The sequence below is a fragment of the Hyperolius riggenbachi genome, chromosome 3, assembly GCF_040937935.1.
Source record: "Hyperolius riggenbachi isolate aHypRig1 chromosome 3, aHypRig1.pri, whole genome shotgun sequence".
NCBI classification, from domain to species: Eukaryota; Metazoa; Chordata; class Amphibia; order Anura; family Hyperoliidae; genus Hyperolius; species Hyperolius riggenbachi.
In genome coordinates, this window is record NC_090648.1 from 212853026 (window position 1) to 212875356 (window position 22331).

The 22331-nt window shown below is 44.0% G+C and overlaps 1 protein-coding gene across 3 annotated transcripts in view; it reads right to left on the reverse strand.

The window, feature by feature from the left end:
* Positions 1–22331, reverse strand: part of LOC137563335 (rootletin-like) — a 149912-nt gene that overhangs the window by 90440 nt on the left and 37141 nt on the right. For all 3 annotated transcript variants that reach the window (XM_068275673.1, XM_068275671.1, XM_068275674.1), the window contains exons 5-9: positions 12261–12358; positions 10577–10670; positions 5840–5965; positions 215–340; positions 27–131 (exon numbers count right to left, since the gene is read on the reverse strand). In XM_068275673.1, coding sequence (XP_068131774.1) covers positions 27–131; positions 215–340; positions 5840–5965; positions 10577–10670; positions 12261–12358 — 549 coding nt within the window. The remainder of the gene's footprint in view (positions 1–26; positions 132–214; positions 341–5839; positions 5966–10576; positions 10671–12260; positions 12359–22331) is intronic.

Genomic DNA, 22331 nt, shown 5'->3' on the forward strand with positions numbered 1-22331 from the left:
CAATAACCATCTTGTACCATACTCACCTGCATAAACCGGTCCTTGTCGGACTGAGCGATTTTCAGTCTTAAGGACATATCAGAAACCTTCTCCTCTAATCTCATTACTTTTGAGGCCAGAAGATCTTTTTCCTGTTAACAACACAACTGTAATCATCTGAATATTTTGTATGTGGATACAGGAAAAAGAATAATAAAAAAGGTATATTCCATACCAGACTAATGTTATTAAAGTTCAGATGGAGATCGGAAAGTTCGTCTTGTAGGTTCTGATGAGTCCGAAGAGTATCTGTCACTCTCTGGTTTGCTTCATTTGTTTGACTTAGAGCTAACTGACTCCCCTGAAAACAATTATGGTGACCCTGTATTAAATTAATATGGCAGTCAAAATGCATTTTTGTTATACAGCATGCATGTTATGTACATATACACTGCATGATGACCATGGGTCTGATTAAACAAACATCTCTGGTGCACCAAGTGCTAGTATCCCGGCTAGTATAGTAAGCTTCATCAGCTCGCACCTAGGATCGGGCAAACTGTTGCATTATAGTTTACTATTTATTCATTTCCACTGACCAATAAGAGAATGTTTTTATACATAGTTATATATTTACAGTGCTGCTAAATAGACACTGTAGCATATATAGGGGAGTTATGCCTTTGTTTATTTATCTTCAACATTCTATCTTCCATAAGGGTCATGTCAGGCACTAACCATTCATTAAATCATACGTACACCTATGATATCCCATCTAACCGCGGGGGGAGGAAGATACTTTTTATTTAGGGGGTACATCATGAAGTCCAGTAAGCTAGTCGGCTGACTTAGTCAGTCTTCGGAAGGGGGGGGGGATAGGGGAGAGTTGCTGTGAGTCCACCATTTTTGCATCCATTTATCTCTTATATCCGGCTCACTCCTTAAATTGTAGTCTTAAAGGATTGAGCCACTGTTTCCTAATCAAATCTTTTGCTACCAGATTTTATTGTGGTGCCAACCCAAGAATACTGTAAGAGTATTTACAGTATATTGTACTTTTGATCAAGCCATTTAAAAAAGTTGGTAATGTCCTGCCAAAAGGAGTGGAGTTCAGGCAGGACCACCAAATATGAGAATCTGAAGCAATCCCAGTGCGGCATCTCCATAAAATTATTGATATTAAGTTTATTTTCCACTGTGATGTACCAACGGTTAATAAATGTCAGCTGTAGCAGTTGTGAAGAAGGGTTACGACTAAACCATATTTTCCTAAATATCATAGGTTTCATATTGGTGGGGACTTGTTTGCTTAGGTCAGATTCCCACCTACTAAAAAGCTTCTCCGAAGTAAGTAACTTCAATGAGGAGTTATCTTTCTATAGTTTAGACAGTAAGTTAGCTGGGACCTGAGCATCCAGAATCCCCATTCAAAAATATTTAACAGCAAGAACAACATTTTACTTTAAGAGAAAAAGACAAAAGACCGAGAGCCCAAATGGTGCGGTATTTCAAGATAATAAAGGCTAAGTTGATTAAAAGTTATACTCACAAACATTGGTTGCCCCTAGGCAACCACTCCATGTGCCGGTGGGGAGAATTAGAACCTGACCCCACTCAGGTATAAGATGTCGCTCTCTGTAGATAGAAATAGGAAAAATCCTTGCCACCATAGGTGGATTGATTGTAGTAAGGAAAAGATCCAGAGGCGCCAAAAGAATAAAAACAATTCGAATTAAAAACCGGGGGGAGATATACTCACCACCCATCAAACAGACCAAGAACCAATAAGAAATTCAATGTTCAGTCAAAAAATTGACAATTTATTTGTGCTCCCAGGTGCACCTGGGAGCACAAATAAATTGTCAATTTTTTGACTGAACATTGAATTTCTTATTGGTTCTTGGTCTGTTTGATGGGTGGTGAGTATATCTCCCCCCGGTTTTTAATTCGAATTGTTTTTATTCTTTTGGCGCCTCTGGATCTTTTCCTTACAACATTTTACTTTAATTTAGCTTTGAACCACAGGGTTATTCACCACACCTTTATTGCTACAGCTAACATGTAAGGTAGGTATTGCGTTTTGACCATAGTGGAAAAGAGGGATTAGATATATTATAGTGGCAATTTCTATGTAGGGCATAAGAGCTTATGCTACACATTGGTAACTGTACATTTCTGTTTACCACCCACCTTGGTGCTGAACTCTTGCACAGCCCACAGTTTTTATTCTACATATAAAGAAATCCACTGCTCTGTGTTCCTGTGCTTGTTTACTCAGATCAAGGTGTGTAAGTAGTTCTTATCAGCAGTTGTGAATAGACTGCAGGAGCTCTGACAAGGCAGCTTTCCCCATTCAGTAAAAACTGAGGCTGAAGGTAACTCTCTCAGTGTTCCCTGAAAAGTATAAAACAGAAGAAAAAGCTTGAGGCACTGCAACTTGCAAAATAGGGTTCCTTTACTCAACGGTATTCAGACAGCGGGAATGCGGTGGGGGTGACAAAGGCCTGACAGCTTTTTCGCTTAACAATAAGCTTCTTCAGAGGCCAGTGGTATGTACCACTGTGTACCACTGGCCTCTGAAGAAGCTTATTGTTAAGCGAAACGGCTGTCAGGCCTTTGTCACCCCCACCGCATTCCCGCTGTCTGAATACCGTTGAGTAAAGGAACCCTATTTTGCAAGTTACAGTGCCTCAAGCTTTTTCTTCTGTTTAATACATAAGTTATTCATAAAGATGTGCACGTAGCTCTGGGTAATACTCCGGTAGTGGAGCCAATCCACCTCTGATCCACATCTAGTGCCAGTAGCTTTTCTTCCTAACCTGCTCCCTGAAAAGTGAAACAAACTTATAAACCTCATATTTCCAAATATTGAAATAAAGATTTTGGGAGGGCCATAAAGGTTATTACATCCAAACAAAGGCCTCTCGTTTACTTGAAGCATACTTTAGGATGTCACTTTATAGACAAGAAGGAGGCTAAAGCCTCAAACACAAGGCACGCTACATAAAACATGGCCAAGATAGTCAATAACGCTGACACCTCTGCTGAGAATCTAGTGTGTATAGAGTGTGATGCTCCCAGACCCCTTGGCCAGCAATCAGCCTTGTGAAACGATTAATCCAAGACCATTGTCCTCCCCACAGCAGCCATTTGGGGGGCCACTATCCATTGCAGAAAAACAAGTGTGAATGGCTCCTATTTTAAAAATAGGAGTCATGGGTTGTCAATTTAACAATGAGCGGAGAACGAACAAAAAAATGTCTGTTCTCAGCTCAAGTGGGAATACAGCCTAAGGGCTGGTTCACACTACAAGAACTTTTTCTAAGCACTTGTGATTTTAAAAGCTCTTCATAATGTAATGCTATATGTTACAAACCTGAACATGAAATAACCACGGTGTGCAGTGATACAGATACTCGAGGTACAGTATAATGAGCAATAGGATTGTATTGCAAAGCAATAAAGTGTAAAATGTGCATACCAACATAAATGCAAATAAAGTGCAAACCACATGCAATCACTGCAATACACAATATATACAAGGAATCTCCTACAAACAAGCACAAGCAGTGTATACACATTAAACCAAAACCCTATCTATTTACAAGGCAATATAGGTCAGCAACAGGTTAGCAAGTTCAGATACAGATACAACACGGAACATGTTCAGATCAGGTACGGGAACAAGGAAGGTCCAGAGACTCAGGTCTGCAAGTAACTACAAAGTTCGGGCAACTGGCTGGAGCAAACAGCAGACTTTATACAGGCCATGCAATTAGCGTTATTGGTAACAGGAAGGAGCTAGTGGTGTGATACTGCAGAACTCCTGAACTACCCACAGGCCCGATCAGGAACTGCAGGTCTTTCTCACAGACAACATATGGCCATCTGCGGGTGGATGGCTGAAATCCAGGGCTGTTTAAAGGTTACAGAGCCCTCTGCTGGTGGCACAATGAAAGTCCATGGCAGTCCAAATCAATACTGCCATTAGCGGGCAGGAGAAAGCAGTATATCATTCCTAACACTATGTGTGTGTTCTCACTTGAGCCATGTGATTTTATAAAAATTGGCCATAGAATTGCATTAGCAAGAGCTTTTTAAATCACCAGAGGTTAAAACACTCTTGCAGTATGAACCAGCCCTTACACAGTCAGAAACAGACCATGTTTAGCATAAGTAAACAGAAGACAGAACAGGAAAGAAGCTGTTGTGCTGTTTTTTACTTAGACTTATATAGTAAACTAAGCACCATTTTTAGCACCCAGGGCTCCTCAATAGCACATTAAATATGCCTGCCAACAATGTGACTCAATATAAAGAAAATTTCAATTTTACCTCGTCTTTTTACGTTTAAAAGGTTAGCAGAGGTTTTTATTGCCCTACTTCCATGGACTGCCCGGCCACAGAAGTTTCAGGCAAGGACTGATGTAATTATTTTGTTGCACACGCTCATGAGGCCGGGTGAAACTTTTGCCTCAGGCGGCAAACTTCTAGGGGCGGCACCCGCCCGTCCGTGGGTGCAGGGGGCCGGCCGCCGAGCCGGAGGGGTAGCGGGCAAGACGGGGGTATTGGGCCTAGCGGTGGGGAGGGGCCCCCCCTCCCTCGCCTGGGTCCCCCGATCTGTGCTCCCCTCCAGCTGTAAATAGTTAAGAAGCAGCCGATAGTAAGAGGCACGGGCGGGGAGGTCTCACCTTTCCGCGTTCCAGCGTGCGCTCCACTGACGTCACTTCCTGCAACGCCGTCCACTTAATCCACAAGTTTTTTCTAATTTGCCTCCGGCGGCAAAAAGTCTAGGGCCGGCCCTGTTTGCACATATTAGCAGAGAGCAAACAAAAGCTCAGAAGGTGGCTAGATAAAACACTATGGGCCTGATTCACAAAGCGGTGCTAACCCAGTTAGCACGCCTAAAAGACTTTAGGCGTGATAACCATTGCACCACGCTGGTGAAAAGCCAGTTTAGGCATGATAAGTTTAGACGTGATAAGTTTAGGCGTGATAAGTTTAGATAAGTTTAGATTGCGCGCAAAGTCCTGCACGCACAGCAGCGCCATTAAACTCTATGCGAAGTGCACCAGACTTTGCTAGCGCAAAACTTTTGATCAGCTGTGCACTGCGGTGCTAACCCAGTTGGTGCTATAGTTATCACGCCTAAACTTATCACACCTAAACTTATCACGCCTAAACTGAGTTTAGGCATGATAAAGGGCTTTTCACCAGCGTGCTAACTGTTAGCACCGTTTTGTGAATTAAGCCCTATGCTTCAAAGAGTTTACAGAAGTCACAGATGCTATCTTCACACCTTCCAGCTTGAAAGAGGGGTGTTGGGCATGGCAGCTTCTATAGCTATTAGAAACCAGAAAAAGAAAAGTGGTGCTAGGTTCCTGGCTGTGTTTCTTTTATTAGCTTGTTTTATTGTCTTATGATAGCTGAGCAAAAGGGTCTTTGCATATATTACAGCAGAGTACAGAAAAGTGAGAGGAATGGATATTTAGCACTCAGCTTTGACAACTGATGGATTCCCTGCTCAGAGAGATACAATTATTTGTCAGCTGAGACACACAAAGACACAGGTCACTTACTACAGCACTGAAATAGAATCCAACAATTGTATTTCTCCTGCAGTTGGTGTTTACTCCTATTTCTTCTTATGGACTGTTCCTGAATGTCTATGATACATATTTACTATAGTGATGTGTGTACATCAGAACTTGTGGAAATAAAATATACTGAAATGCTGCTGATTTTTATTAGGACTTAAAAATGTCAAAATGTTATTAAATTAAAATTTCATTACATTTACAACAGTGGTCCAGTCATATGTGAAAAGTGAAGGTGATGTTCAACCAAAGCAGTTACCCACCTCCCTGAGTTTTCCCAGCTCCTCCACTGCTTGGTTCTTCTCGGCCTCAAGAACTTTCACTCGATTTCGAAAATAGACAAGGTTTTCCCTTAATGTCTTCAATTCTCGATTTGTGTCATCATTTACCTATGCAAATGAAGTGTCCAGTAAACCCTTAAATGTACAGATCAAGCATAATCCTCTATAAATTGTAGCATATATATTCTCAATGTGCATAATATGGAAGTAGTGTGTGGTGCCATGTCAGCTCTAATATCATTTAAATTAGAACTGAAGTCAATTTATTTACTTAATTTACTGTATGAGAGCAGAGTTAATGACTTACACGTGCGCTGGGGGTCATGCATGACGTCATGCGTGACCCCCGGTGCACATGAGCCACTAGTGTACAGGGACAGCGTGAATGGAGCTAGCAGTATGGAGGACCCGGCAGTTCTCCATAGCGGTAGGCCGTCAGTCTCCCTGCCTACCGCTCCCACTAGAGAGGAGCGTGCTGCCAGGACCCATAGGGACAGGATCACAGAGGAAGCAAGAGGACCATACAGGAAGCAGGACCCCGAGCCAGGAGGAGAGGATTGCGGCGGCAGGAGCAGGTATAGCATGAAAGTGTACTGCAATGTAGTGTAGTTTAGTTATGTGCAGTGCAGTCAAGTGTAGTTACTTGTAGTGTAGTTTAGTGCAGTGTAGTGTTAGTGTAGTTTTAGTGTAGAGTAGTGTATTGCAGTGTAGCTTATGCAGAGAAGTGGAGGGAAACCGCTCACTCCGTCCAGGACAGTGCCAGGACCAGGACAGCCAATCCAAAGGTAAACATCAAACAGGAGAAGGTCCACACAATGTCCATAAAAGACAAGTAATTTTATTATGGACGTATCCAAATCACCACATCATGCAACTGACATGTTTCGAACCTAACTGGTTCTTAATCATAGCTGCTAAAAAATGACACACCTCCAACTTATATACCCTCCTCTCGTGGAGTGGGCCGTCCCCTCCGAGGAAAAAACACCTCCGGAGTGAGCATGCCCAAAAACTCCACATATAGGAAGGGATATTAACATTACCATGTAAGTATTAGACACAAAACATAGGAATACACATAAAATATAGTATTAAAATGAAAAAATATATGTGCAAGAACAAGGTATAAAATTGAGAACAACGCACTAAACAGAAGAAGACAGAAAAAATACAGGAAAAATACAGAAAAAGTACAAAACATCATGTAGCCAGAGCCAGGTCCCACCGAGAGTTCAGACCCTTCGGTGATCTGGTACCCAACCAAAAAATCCAAAGTGCCTCACGGCTCAAATGCCGCTTCGCTACATCCCCACCCCTACATGTTGGTAGAACCTTTTCGATGCCATGAAAGGAAAATGAGGACATGTCACCTCGATGCACCTGGCAGAAATGCTTGGCGACGTTGGAAATATTGGCCGTCTGCCAAGCCGGGCCCCTGTAATGCTCGCCTATTCTAGCCCGTAGCGGTCTAGTGGTACAACCCACGTACTGCAGGGCACACTCCCTACAGGTGATCAGGTATACAACATTTGGGGATCCACAAGTGATAAATTGTTTGATAGGAAACACACGTCCGTTTGAAGATGACGTAATTGTCCGTGATCTACTATGTACATGGCAATAATGACATGTCCTCACTCCGCATCTGTAAGAACCCTTTAGGTTTAACCAAGTTGATGATGACTTATCTTTGGATTCATATAGGCTCGGGGACAGGGATCGGGCCAGGGTGGGGGCTCGCCTACTGGCAAAATGTACCCCCTGCTGTAAAATACCCCTTAAATCTTCATCACCCTCCAAAATAGGAAGATATTTTTTGAGAATCGAAACTATCCTACTATATTCCACACTGTACGTTGTGACAAAAGTGGGTTTATAATTACCTGTAGGTCTAGTTCCCTCAATGCCCAAAAGCTGATCCCTACTCTTCTGGTTGGCCCTATGTTTTCCTCTATTGATCATCCAACAAGGATACCCCCAATCCCGTAGTCTGCTCTCAACCTTCTCAAATTCCTCCTCAAGCCAATCTGCCTCTGAGCAATTTCGGCGCACCCTTACGAACTCACCCACAGGAACACCCTGTATGGTGTGCTCAGGGTGACAACTGGTGGCTCGAAGGGTGGTATTCTCACCACAGGGCTTTCTAAAGGTCCTAGAACAGACTCTGCCCTGTACAGGGTCCCCCACTAAAGTTACATCTAAGTAATCAATGGAGTTAGAAACCCAATTGTGGGTAAATTGTAAATTATAGGGGTCAGAATTCAGATATTCTAGGAAGGCAGGAATTTTATCAGGAGGGCCCTCCCAAACAAGGAGAAGGTCGTCAATGTACCTCCCGTACCACGCAACATCCCCCAGAAGGCAGCTCCCACCCCCAAAGATGCAGCACGCCTCCCACAACCCCATATAGAGGTTGGCAAGGGACGGAGAAAACTTAGCCCCCATAGAGGCTCCACACCTCTGGAGGTAGACGCTGCCATCAAACATGAAATAGTTGCGGGCCAGGAGGTACTTGACAGACAGGCAAATGAAATTCTGAAGGTCAACAGAATATGTTGAGAACTTCCTCAAATGATACTCAACAGCTTTTACGGCCAGGTCGTGGGGAATACAGGAATACAGGGCCTTGACATATATGGTTACCCAAACATACTGATCCTTCCAAACAAATTTCTCCAAGCTTGAAAGGAGATGCTTGGTATCCCTAATGAATCCTGGAAGACGCCTGATCAGTGGTTGGAGCAGGGAGTCGACCCACTCACTCAGGCGCTCCCCCAAAGAGCCAATTCCAGCCACAATAGGCCTGCCCTCCGGGGGAGCACCCAGCTTATGGATCTTAGGAAGATGATGAAAAACTGGGGTAACAGGATGTACAACCCCCAGATAGTCCACCATCCTCTGATCCAAAACTCCCAAACTACAACCAAAAGACAACAAATCAAAAAGCTCTTTTTGAAAAATTTTCATAGGATCCATCCTTAATTTTTGATAAACGGCAGTGTCCTCCAATTGTCTTAATGCCTCGGCTCTATAGGTTTCACTGTCAAGAACGACAACAGCACCCCCCTTATCCGCATTGCGGATGACAATTTTGGAATTATTCTTAAGACTGAGGAGGGCCTGCCGTTCCTGACATGATAGATTAGATCCCATAGATCTTGGTGCACTCTCCAGTTCCACCAAATCTCTTTCCACCAATTCTTGAAAGGTTTCCACGTGATGTGATCTACTTGTCAATGGATAAAAATCATAATTGGCTTAACATCATCTAGGGTGACTTGACTAGGCCCGTGCTTTCGGTGGCCAAACAATCTAAAGACCACCTAGCACCAACTTCCTTAAAGTCCCCAATATTAGTTAATTCAACCGTAACCCTCTCATCCGGACTCCCATCACCTTCTTTATTTGAAAAATTTTTGAAGTAAAATAGACCTCACAAATCTATTGACATCCACGAGAGTTTCGAAGACGTCCATATGATTCGTGGGCACAAATGAAAGTCCCTTGGCAAGGACACAAATTTCCACGCCAGAGAGCACATATTGGGAAAGATTAACCACATTACACGTTTGATCCCCTACCGACCTAAATCTATTTTTCTTGTGTTTTATTCCCGCCCGTCTGGTCTTTTTCCTGTTCTTTTCCCTCCCCTCTCCCCCCATTTTCGACCCTTCCTGTACTTCTTGTAATAAGTTGATGGGCCTGCTTCGTTTTTTGATGTGTTGTTACTGGCCACTTCCTGACTATGGGGACCATGTCTCTCAGTATCTGAGACATCAGAAAATTCTGACGCCTCCGGAGAGCTAAAACTAACTCTCCTACCTTTGGGTTGACGCAAAATGGGCCTAGGTGATTTGGGTGATCTGGCCATGCTCTCCCATCTCCCCCATTCATATACAACTTTTTGCCTGTAATCTTCAACATTGCTACAGAGCCTTTTATTCAAGATATATTGCTCTAAACCATCAAATTTTGATATGTTCGTTTTTAAATCAATAATTTTAAGCCTTAGATCTACCAATTTGTCTTCCTCATAAGAAATAATAAGTCTCATTAAATTTAAGGAACAATTGGTAAGAATCTCAATCCACTCTACAATAAACTGTTCCGAGTAGATTGTGGTCGGGACCTTTTTATACGTAAACCTCTTGGTATTATTTGTTCAGCAACATACTGTTTAAGTGTGGAAAGATCCCACTACACTTTAGTCTCTTTTTCAGTTAAAGACTCTAATTGTGCAAAAGAGGCTCGGGCGGATCGCTCAGAAACAGCATTATCAGTCCACCGACAGACTGTACACACGCTGTACTGTCTGCTGAAAACACGCCCAGCAGGAGGCGACGACGGACCTGTCGTTGCCTTTGATCAGACGTGTGTACGAGCCTTAAGTCTAGCTTGATTACAGAAGCAGAGACGCAAGCTAATGATTCATCCCTTAGGAAATTACCTGCAACTTTCTATCAACAGCCTGGAGGTAAGGATTTACCTTCACCTTATCATTCAGCTACAGAAACTCAAAGGACCAAATACTGTGTTTGCGGTTGTGTGTTACTGGGCCCTCTACGTTACAAGACTGGCTCAACACAATTACAAATACTAAAACAAAGAAACTATATGCTGTACATCATCTGCATATTAAGCAGTCTACCTGGAGTGTTTTTAAGTTACACATTTATGGGCATTGGTGCATCTGTTTAATTTTATATTTCAAATGCTTACCACTGATATCTTCTGAGTCATAAGCTCATTGGTGTAGTTAAAATTTTCCAAGCTAGACTTTGCTAACATGACTTCCATCTCTAGATTGATAATCCTGATGTAATACAAAGAAATATATAGTTAGGCTGAAATGTATTATGCAGAAAAGATAATTTATAAATCGTACTGTATACCCACAGTGGTCCTCAAACTAAGGTCCGCGGGCCGAATGCGGCCCCCCGAGGCTTTTTCACTGGCCCCCCTAACCAAAATGTATAACTGCCCACTGCACCCTTGAAGTGGATCCGAGATGAACTTTTACTCATTGTGTAATGGTGTTCCTTTCCTATTGTTTATAGGGCATTTCTCAAGCCAAATACTTTTTTGTTTTTGTTTTAATGCTCTAATTCCCTATAAACTAAATAAGCCACGCCCACAGGTTTTCAGAGAACCAAGGCACTTTCAGACAGTAGCAAGGGCTCATGGGAGCTCAGTCTGGGCAAGAGGAGGGGGAGGTGTTACTAGCCAGAGATTTCAGAGGCAGAGGGGAGGAGGGGGGATTAGGTTTTTTTGCTCAAGATGCAGACAAGCCTGCCTCTGTGTAATGTTTACAAACAACATGGCTGCTGTCATTGTATCACAGGAAGAAATATTCTTATTCTATTAAAGCTGTTTGCAGCTAGATTTGCTGTGTAAACTATCTAAACTTTAGAAAAGATATATAGGCAAGTTACTTGTTATAGTTAGTTTTTCATCTCGGATCCGCTTTAAATATCAGTGGCCCACATATAGAATAGCAGTGCTGGCACCACCCATCTACATACTGTAGAAGCCAGCGAGCAGTCATTCCCTGGCTTCCAATCTAATTCTGCATCAGGTGACACTGCTGACCTGCTGACACTGGATGGCAGGTTGTCACCTGGGTATACTTCACTGTCTGGTGCACAAAGACATTCTTCGGGCGTCACATGACGGAATGGCTGCTGCTGGGAGTTCTCCTCCAGGCATGATTAGGGGGAATCAATACCTAGATTCAATGTTTTATGTATGTTCCGTCCCCCCGGCAGTCTGAAGTATGTTGATTCGGCCCTTGCCCGAAAAAGTTTTGGGACCTCTGCCTTACTATATCAGAATTCGTCATACATTGTACATTATACAGACTCATTTTCTGGGACTTGGGGGCAACGTTTACTATATTTGAGTTTACTATAGCGAGATTATACTGTAGTGTATGCAGACTCGTAACTGAATTTCTGCAAAGTCCACCCAGACCTAGGATAGCTCCTGCCCAAGGGGGCAGCTGGACTCAGAAGTGGGACTGTTATGCTTGGAGGAGGAGGATGCAATTGGAAAATGGAGGCTGCAAATGGGGAGCAATACAGTGACATGGGAAGCTGTAGTATATGAATATTACATATGGAAGAGGGGGCTGCACATTGAAAGGAAGGGAGGCTGCTGCATGTGGAAAGAGATTAAAAAATATGAATCTACCCTGTGCAGACCTCTAATACTATTGGAATGGCTGATGTGTAGCACACACCTAAAGATTATCAAAATTATCCTCATGGAAACCAACATGGGCTAAATCCTATAAACTTGTACAATGGCATCTCACCACAATATTATATTAAAGACTGTATAGAATATAAAACCAAAAGAAAAAAAAAGAAATGTGAAATTAGAGCATTGCAATCTAAAAGCTCACCTATCTTGCAGTTCTCCTCTTTGCTTCTTATCCTCAAAACGGGACACTTCCAGCCATCCTTTCTCTTTTTCTAGCTGGGATATGGAGGATTCCAGTTGCTAGTCAATACAAGGTACAAACACGTGATAAGAATTGTCCCTTATTGAAACAAACAAGTACACATTCAGCACAAGGGAATAATGTACCTTCAGTACAAATGTATGATCAATTCTTGTTTCTGTTATAATCAACCATAGTACCCAACTGTCCCTTCTTTGGAGAGACAGTCCCCCTGGGAACCAAATCCATCTGTACCTCTTTCTTCTTCATTTGTCCCTCTTTTAGGATTGATCAATTTGAATATATATAAATATCTACTAAAACATTTGTTCAATTGGCACTAAACTTTACTATTATTTAAACTCATATGATTCTTAACTGAAAATGTTAATATGAAGGAAAGCTAATATGGATAGAAAGGACCAGTGTGTTTTTGATTTATAAAACTACATCTTTTGCTTGTGAATTTATCGGGGTTTGTCACATCACGGTGGCCTGATCAGAGGTGTGGCAGGGGCATGTTCTAAAGGTGTCACTCCTTATCTTAAAAACTTGGGAAGTATGTTAAATGCTGACTCTTAAGGCGCGCACACACGCCATACCGCCGCATGTGTCCGTCAGACCCCCACACCCCCCACCCACCCCGCTGGGCGGACGTCAGACCCTCCCGCTGGGCGGACGTTCAACCGACAGTAGTGCGTGTGTATGTGCTGTCGGCAGACTGAAAAGGCCGTTTCTGAACAATCCGCTCAGTGGATCGTTAAGAAACAGCCTTATCAGTCTGCCAACAGCACGTACACACATGCTACTGTCGGCTGAACGTCTGCCCAGCGGGAGGGTCTGACAGTCATTGCTTGCTGCGGTATGGCGTGTGTGCGCGCCTTAAATCAACACCAATAAGGATTAGGAACTCAGAGATAAATAGCTCTGACATTGTGCACATCCTTGGTTTGCTAATTGATGTGGAATTGGGCTTCTGAAACCAAATCTCATCTGTAATCAAATATTCCTACTTTTATCTGAGGAACATTGCAAAAATTAAACACCTCATTCTCCCGTTCAAATAATATGTGAACTAGGATGCTGAATTTTAACCTCCCATTCTTTCGCCAATAACTTAATCACAACTAATCACAACGACATGATCTATATCTTGTTTTTTTTTCGCCACCAATTAAGCTTTCTTTGGGAGGTACATTATGCAAAGAATTATTTTATTCTAAACACATTTTAATTGGAATAATAAGAAATGTATTATTTCTCAGGTTTCGACCATTATAGTGATGAAATAAAAACGTTCTACTGTTTATAAAACCCACACATTTTATTTGCCCATTTGTCCTGGTTGTTGCAACGTTTAAAATGTTTCCCTAGTACAATGTGTGGCGCCAATATTTTATTTGGAAATAAAGGTGAATTTTTTCAGTTTTGCGTCCATCACTATTAATAAGCCTGCAAATTACAAATTACAGTAATATAGCCCCTTGACATACCTATATAAAAAGTTCAGTCCCTAAGGCAACTATTTATGTATTTTTTTTTATGTATATAATATATATATATATATATATATATATATATATATATATATATATATATATCAGGGGCGTAACTAAGATCCCCCGGGCCCCCCTGCAGAAATTGTGAGCGGGCCCCCCTCCCCCCCTAGAGCCCGCTCGTGGCTGTTTTGGGGGGCTGGAGGGGTCGCACCATGAGGGGAAAGCTATGGCCACACTCGGCGGGGAGGGGGGGAAGGTCCTCCCCCCTCCCTCACCTCGGGCTTTCCCCTCTGTGCGCCCCTCCAACTTCTAACTATGCAAGACAAGTGCAGCGAGCGGAGCGGCGGGCAGCGGCAGGCAAACATACCTTCCGTGCGTCCGGACGCTTCTCGCTCTAGTGACTGAGGCGACTTCCTGTTTTATACAGGAAGTCGCGTCAGTCACTAGAGCGAGAAGTGTCTGCGTTGGAACACACGGAAGGTATGTTTGCCTGCCGCTCCACTCGCTGCACTTGTCTTGTATAGTTAGAAGCTGGAGGGGCGCACAGAGGGGAAAGCCCGAGGTGAGGGAGGGGGGGGGGGCAGGGGCTGCATCCCCTATTGTTACGCGCCATATATATATATATATATATATATATATATATATATATATATATATATATATATATATATTTATATATATATATATATTTATATATATATATATATATATATATATATATATATATATACTGTATATATATATATATGTATATATATATATATATATATATATATATATACTGTATATATATAATATATATACCCGTATTTTTCGCCATATAAGACGCTCCGGCATATAAGACGCACCCAGATTTAGAAGGCAAAAATCAGGAAAAAAAGAAAAAACTAAACCTTGGTGCGTCTATGATGCAGGGGCGGCTTATGGACTTTTCACCCCCCAGTTACTCTACATACTATTACACTGACCACATAAGGGGACAGTGTAATGATTGCCTATTCCCATGTTGCCTGCCTGTGTTCCCCTATGTGGTCAGTGTAGGGATTGGCTGTTCCTGTGTCCCCCTGTGCCTGCTGTTTCCCCCTGTGCCTGTCATGTCCTCCTGTGCCAACCATGCCCTTCTGTGCCAGCCATGTCCCCCTGTGGCAGCCATGTCCCCCTGTCAGCCTCCCCCTGTGCAAGCTATGTCCCCGTCAGTGTCCCTGTGCCAGGCATGTCCCCCTGTCAGTGTCCCCCTGTGCCAGCCATGTCCCCCTGTCAGTGTCCCTGTGCCAGCCATGTCCCCCTGTCGGTATCCCTGTGGCAGCCATGCCCCCCTGTCAGTATCCCTGTGGCAGCCATGCCCCCCTGTCAGTGTATCTGTGCCAGCCATGTCCCCCTGTCAGTATCCCTGTGGCAGCCATGCCCCCCTGTCAGTGTCCCTGTGCAAGCCATGTCCCCCTGTCAGTGTCCCTGTGGCAGCCATGTCCCCCTGTCAGTGTCCCTGTGGCAGCCATGTCCCCCTGTCAGTGTCTCTGTGGCAGCCATGTCCCCCTGTCAGTGTCCCTGTGGCAGCCATGTCCCCCTGTCTTTGTCCCTGTGCCAGCCATGCCCCCGTCTGTGTCCCTGTGCCAGCCATGCCCCCCTGTCTGTGTCCCTGTGCCAGCCATGCCCCCCTGTCTGTGTCCCTGTGCCAGCCATGTCCCCCTGTTAGTGTCCTCCTGCCAGCCATTTCCCCGTCAGTGTCCCCCTGTGCCGTCCGTGTCCCGCTGTGCTGGCCATGTCCCCCTGTCCATATCCCCCTGTGCCAGCAGCGTAAATACAGTATATACGTTACCTGCTCCTGCCGCCGCGCTCCTGGCTCCAGTCCTGCTTCAGGATCCTCTTCTGCCATCCACCGATGCCTGCTGCTACAGCCGCCGCGCTCCTGGCTCCAGTCCTGCTTCGGGATCCTCTTCTCCCATCTACCGCTGTTGCAGCCGCCGAACATCGCTGGCCGGTGAGTCCTAATTAGCCGTGCAGGGATTATGCAATCAGCACACGTGCACCGGGGTCACGCACGCAAGCAGGACTGGAGCCAGGAGCGCGGCGGCTGTAGCAGCAGGCATCGGTGGATGGCAGAAGAGAATCCCGAAGCAGGACTGGAGCCAGGAGCGCGGCGGCAGGAGCAGGTAATGTATATACTGCTTCCCTGCGCACTTCTGCATTCCAAAATCTGTACCTTCGCCGCATAAGACGCACCCACTTTTCCCCAACAATTTTGGGGAAGAAAAAGTGCGTCTTATACGGCGAAAAATACGGTACATATTATATATATATATATATAGGGTCCGAGGGGAGTCAGCAGCTCGCACAGGTAGCAGGAAGTGTGTGCTCGCAACTAGGGGAGCCCAATCCCCCAAGGATATTCAGAAAGAAAACGAGGAGTTGCAGCACACAGCTCTTTATTGAGCAGTAAAGGTAATACAGGCAGACGTTTCGGTTGTGTCCAACCTTCCTCAATGCCAAAGAAATGTGAGTAACATCATCAAATATATACCCGCCCACACAGGAAGTGACATGCAAGGTATACACCCATCATATTAACAACAAAGCACATAATTTTAAACGACAGATAGTGTTTAATTCACACTTATCTGTTCCAAGGGCAGTCCATATATCAGATTCCTGTGTCTTTATCCAATCCATGTCGTCCAATTCAAATAATTCGTATAGATATACAATCTGCAATATCATAAAAAATATGTATCATAAGTACAGATGTAGGTCAAAGTCCCTATTCAACCCATGTGGGTATAGGGTCCCCATTTTATGAATCCACATGACCTCTCGTTTTTTGAGGAGCAAAACTCGATCCCCCCCTCTCCTGGGTTTTGGTATGTGGTCTATAACCATAAATTTAAGGTCCGTGTCTCTGTGGCCCACGGACCTCCAATGTCTGGCTACTGGAAGATCAGACGTCTCTCCCCTGACAGAGCTCCTGTGTTGGCTAATGCGGTCCCGCACTTTCTGTGTAGTTTCACCTATGTATCGTAAGCCGCAAGGGCATGTCAACATATACACCACAAAGGAGCTCTGGCAGGTGAGAAAGTGTCTAATCTGAAAGTTGTCCCCAAATGTAGACCCCTTAATCATATGCTGGCATTCAGTGCATGAAAGGCAGGGAAAGGACCCCTTCCGTTTAGGTCCTAAAAAGCTGGTGATGTCAGTAACAGTGGGTACAATATCAGCCCTGACTAGCCTGCTGCCTATGGTCTCATTGCGCCTATAGGCTGGTATAGGGGGAATGCAGAATTCAGGAATCTCAGGGTATGCGCTACCCAGAATGTGCCAGTGTCGTTTGATACATGCCATAACCTTATTGGATAAACTATGAAACTGGCACACAAAGGGCAATCGCACACTCTGATCTCTTCTGACCGTCCCATCCCCATCACCTTCAGACTTAATCCTGTCCACTTCTTCCTTAATCAAATCATTAGGGTATCCACGCTGGGAGAGTTTATCCACCATCTGCTGTCTTCTGTTGTCAAGAGCATGACAATCCGTGACTATTCTCTCAACACGGAGCAATTGGCTCCTTACTACCGATTTGAAGACAGCAGGTGGATGGAAACTCTCATAGCGCAGTAACTGATTCCGGTCAGTCGGTTTCTGGTAAAAATCAGATACCAGGCTGTTCCCACAGCGTCTGATCGTGGTGTCTAAAAAGTGTAATTCCATGCGATCATACGTGATTTCAAATTTGATATTGGCATGAAACCGATTGAGGTCATCGTGGAAGGACAGTAGGGATCCAATGTGTCCCCGCCACACCGCGAAGATGTCGTCAATGAAGCGCCACCAGACGCCACAGTGTCTGGCGTACGCCTCATTGTTGTAGACATACATATTTTCAAAACGGTGCATAAAAGCCCCTGCAAAGGACGGGGCCACATTGGATCCCATCGCTGTCCCCCGCAATTGTAAAAAGAAATCGTTCTTAAACTGAAAATAATTGTTTTGCAAAACAAAATGTAGTAAGGTATCAAAAAAGAATAATTGCGGACGTGAATATGTCCCACTTGATTCAATCAGCTCCAAGCATGCCAATATACCTTCAGTCTGTGGAATAGATGTATAAAGGGACGATACGTCCCAACTCACCAACCAGATCTCATCTGTTGGCTCAAATTTCAAAGAAGATACTTTAGTGAGGAAATCAGAGGTGTCACGAATGTAGGACGGTGTTGTTTGTATGAGTGGAGACAACACTTTGTCCAATAGTGTGGCACATGGGGTGAAAATTGACCCTATGCCAGCCACTATTGGACGTCCCGGGGGTTTCTCAAGATTTTTGTGTACCTTGGGGAGAGTATACAGTACCGGGGTAATGGGATGTGCAACATACAAGTAATCGCTCAGATCCCTGGTAATCACATGTTCAAAAATCGCTTTATCCAAAATGCTGCGTAGTGCAGTCTTAAGCTGTGGGGCGGGGTTACCTGGTAGTAGTTTGTAAACTTCACTGACAGAGAGTTGAGACATGATCTCTGCCTCATAGTCCTTGTGGTCCATGACTACCAGGGCCCCGCCCTTATCAGCAGGTTTCAAAACAATGTCTCTTCTTCTACTGAGGTTAAACAAGGCATTTCTTTCTCCCAAGGTCAGATTATTACCAGAGTAGTCTATGAGGCAGAGATCATGTCTCAACTCTCTGTCAGTGAAGTTTACAAACTACTACCAGGTAACCCCGCCCCACAGCTTAAGACTGCACTACGCAGCATTTTGGATAAAGCGATTTTTGAACATGTGATTACCAGGGATCTGAGCGATTACTTGTATGTTGCACATCCCATTACCCCGGTACTGTATACTCTCCCCAAGGTACACAAAAATCTTGAGAAACCCCCGGGACGTCCAATAGTGGCTGGCATAGGGTCAATTTTCACCCCATGTGCCACACTATTGGACAAAGTGTTGTCTCCACTCATACAAACAACACCGTCCTACATTCGTGACACCTCTGATTTCCTCACTAAAGTATCTTCTTTGAAATTTGAGCCAACAGATGAGATCTGGTTGGTGAGTTGGGACGTATCGTCCCTTTATACATCTATTCCACAGACTGAAGGTATATTGGCATGCTTGGAGCTGATTGAATCAAGTGGGACATATTCACGTCCGCAATTATTCTTTTTTGATACCTTACTACATTTTGTTTTGCAAAACAATTATTTTCAGTTTAAGAACGATTTCTTTTTACAATTGCGGGGGACAGCGATGGGATCCAATGTGGCCCCGTCCTTTGCAGGGGCTTTTATGCACCGTTTTGAAAATATGTATGTCTACAACAATGAGGCGTACGCCAGACACTGTGGCGTCTGGTGGCGCTTCATTGACGACATCTTCGCGGTGTGGCGGGGACACATTGGATCCCTACTGTCCTTCCACGATGACCTCAATCGGTTTCATGCCAATATCAAATTTGAAATCACGTATGATCGCATGGAATTACACTTTTTAGACACCACGATCAGACGCTGTGGGAACAGCCTGGTATCTGATTTTTACCAGAAACCGACTGACCGGAATCAGTTACTGCGCTATGAGAGTTTCCATCCACCTGCTGTCTTCAAATCGGTAGTAAGGAGCCAATTGCTCCGTGTTGAGAGAATAGTCACGGATTGTCATGCTCTTGACAACAGAAGACAGCAGATGGTGGATAAACTCTCCCAGCGTGGATACCCTAATGATTTGATTAAGGAAGAAGTGGACAGGATTAAGTCTGAAGGTGATGGGGATGGGACGGTCAGAAGAGATCAGAGTGTGCGATTGCCCTTTGTGTGCCAGTTTCATAGTTTATCCAATAAGGTTATGGCATGTATCAAACGACACTGGCACATTCTGGGTAGCGCATACCCTGAGATTCCTGAATTCTGCATTCCCCCTATACCAGCCTATAGGCGCAATGAGACCATAGGCAGCAGGCTAGTCAGGGCTGATATTGTACCCACTGTTACTGACATCACCAGCTTTTTAGGACCTAAACGGAAGGGGTCCTTTCCCTGCCTTTCATGCACTGAATGCCAGCATATGATTAAGGGGTCTACATTTGGGGACAACTTTCAGATTAGACACTTTCTCACCTGCCAGAGCTCCTTTGTGGTGTATATGTTGACATGCCCTTGCGGCTTACGATACATAGGTGAAACTACACAGAAAGTGCGGGACCGCATTAGCCAACACAGGAGCTCTGTCAGGGGAGAGACGTCTGATCTTCCAGTAGCCAGACATTGGAGGTCCGTGGGCCACAGAGACACGGACCTTAAATTTATGGTTATAGACCACATACCAAAACCCAGGAGAGGGGGGGATCGAGTTTTGCTCCTCAAAAAACGAGAGGTCATGTGGATTCATAAAATGGGGACCCTATACCCACATGGGTTGAATAGGGACTTTGACCTACATCTGTACTTATGATACATATTTTTTATGATATTGCAGATTGTATATCTATACGAATTATTTGAATTGGACGACATGGATTGGATAAAGACACAGGAATCTGATATATGGACTGCCCTTGGAACAGATAAGTGTGAATTAAACACTATCTGTCGTTTAAAATTATGTGCTTTGTTGTTAATATGATGGGTGTATACCTTGCATGTCACTTCCTGTGTGGGCGGGTATATATTTGATGATGTTACTCACATTTCTTTGGCATTGAGGAAGGTTGGACACAACCGAAACGTCTGCCTGTATTACCTTTACTGCTCAATAAAGAGCTGTGTGCTGCAACTCCTCGTTTTCTTTCTATATATATATATATATATATATATATACACACACACACATACATATACACACACACACACACACACACACACACACAGATATATATATATATATATATATATATATATATATATATATATATATATATATATATATTATACATATACATTATGTGTATACATATATATTATGTGTATATATAGATATACACAGTGGTTTGCAAAAGTATTCAGCCCCCTTGAAGTTTGGAACAAAAATCATACATGTTTCCAAACATTTTTACAAATCAATAATTGGAAAGTGGGGTGTGCGTAATTATTCAGCCCCCTTTAGTCTGAGTGCAGTCAGTTGCCCATAGACATTGCCTGATGAGTGCTAATGACTAAATAGAGTGCACCTGTGTGTAATCTAATGTCAGTACAAATACAGCTGCTCTGTGATGGCCTCAGAGGTTGTCTAAGAGAATATTGGGAGCAACAACACCATGAAGGCCAAAGAACACACCAGACAGCTCAGGAATAAAGTTATTGTGAAATTTAAAGCAGGCTTAGGCTACAAAAAGATTTCCAAAGCCTTGAATATCCCACGGAGCACTGTTCAAGTGATCATTCAGAAATGGAAGGAGTATGGCACAGCTGTAAACCTACCAAGACAAGGCCGTCCACCTAAACTCACAGGCCGAACAAGGAGAGTGCTAATCAGAAATGCAGTCAAGAGGCCCATGGTGACTCTGGACGAGCTGCAGAGATCTACAGCTCAGGTGGGGGAATCTGTCCATCGGACAACTATTAGTCGTGCACCGCACAAAGTTGGCCTTTATGGAAGAGTGACAAGAAAAAAGCCATTGTTAACAGAAAAGCATAAGAAGTCCCATTTGCAGTTTGCCACAAGCCATGTGGGGGGACATAGCAAACATGTGGAAGAAGGTGCCCTGGTCGGATGAGACCAAAATGGAACTTTTTGGCCAAAATGCAAAACGCTATGTGTGGCAGAAAACTAACACTGCACATCACTCTGAACACACCATCCCCACTGTCAAATATGGTGGTGGCAGCATCATGCTCTGGCAGTGCATCTCTTCAGCAGGGACAGGAAAGCTGGTCAGAGTTGATGGGAAGATGGATGGAGCCAAATACAGGGCAATCTTGGAAGAAAACCTCTTGGAGTCTGCAAAAGACTTGAGACTGGGGTGGAGGTTCACCTTCCAGCAGGACAATGACCCTAAACATAAAGCCAGGGCAACAATGGAATGGTTTAAAACAAAACATATCTATGTGTTAGAATGGCCCAGTCAAAGTCCAGATCTAAATCCAATTGAGAATCTGTGGCAAGATCTGAAAACTGCTGTTCACAAACGCTGTCCATCTAATCTGACTGAGCTGGAGCCAGGGGAGGACTGGGACCTTTTGGCCTGGGGGGAAAACACAAACTAGAGGCCCTTTCACGGCAGTCACAGCCCAAAGCCATATCTTTTTTGTGAGCAAATGTATACAGTGTAAAGCAGCATTACATGCAATTACATAGATTACACCCCCCTCCCTCCCAGCAACCCAGGCTTGGGGTAAAAAAGCCTATTAGCAGTAATCAAAAGCCTGGGTCGGGGTGATCGCCAATCAGGTTATAGCAGAAAGCGCAATCGGAGCTGGATTTATAGCTCTGTCTTACAATAGTAAGTTACTTGGTTTCCCCCAAAACAAGTCTATAGTGAAAACAGACTATGACTATGGTAGGATTATGCTCAGGGCCGGATTTAGGCCATGGCCTAGGGCACCAC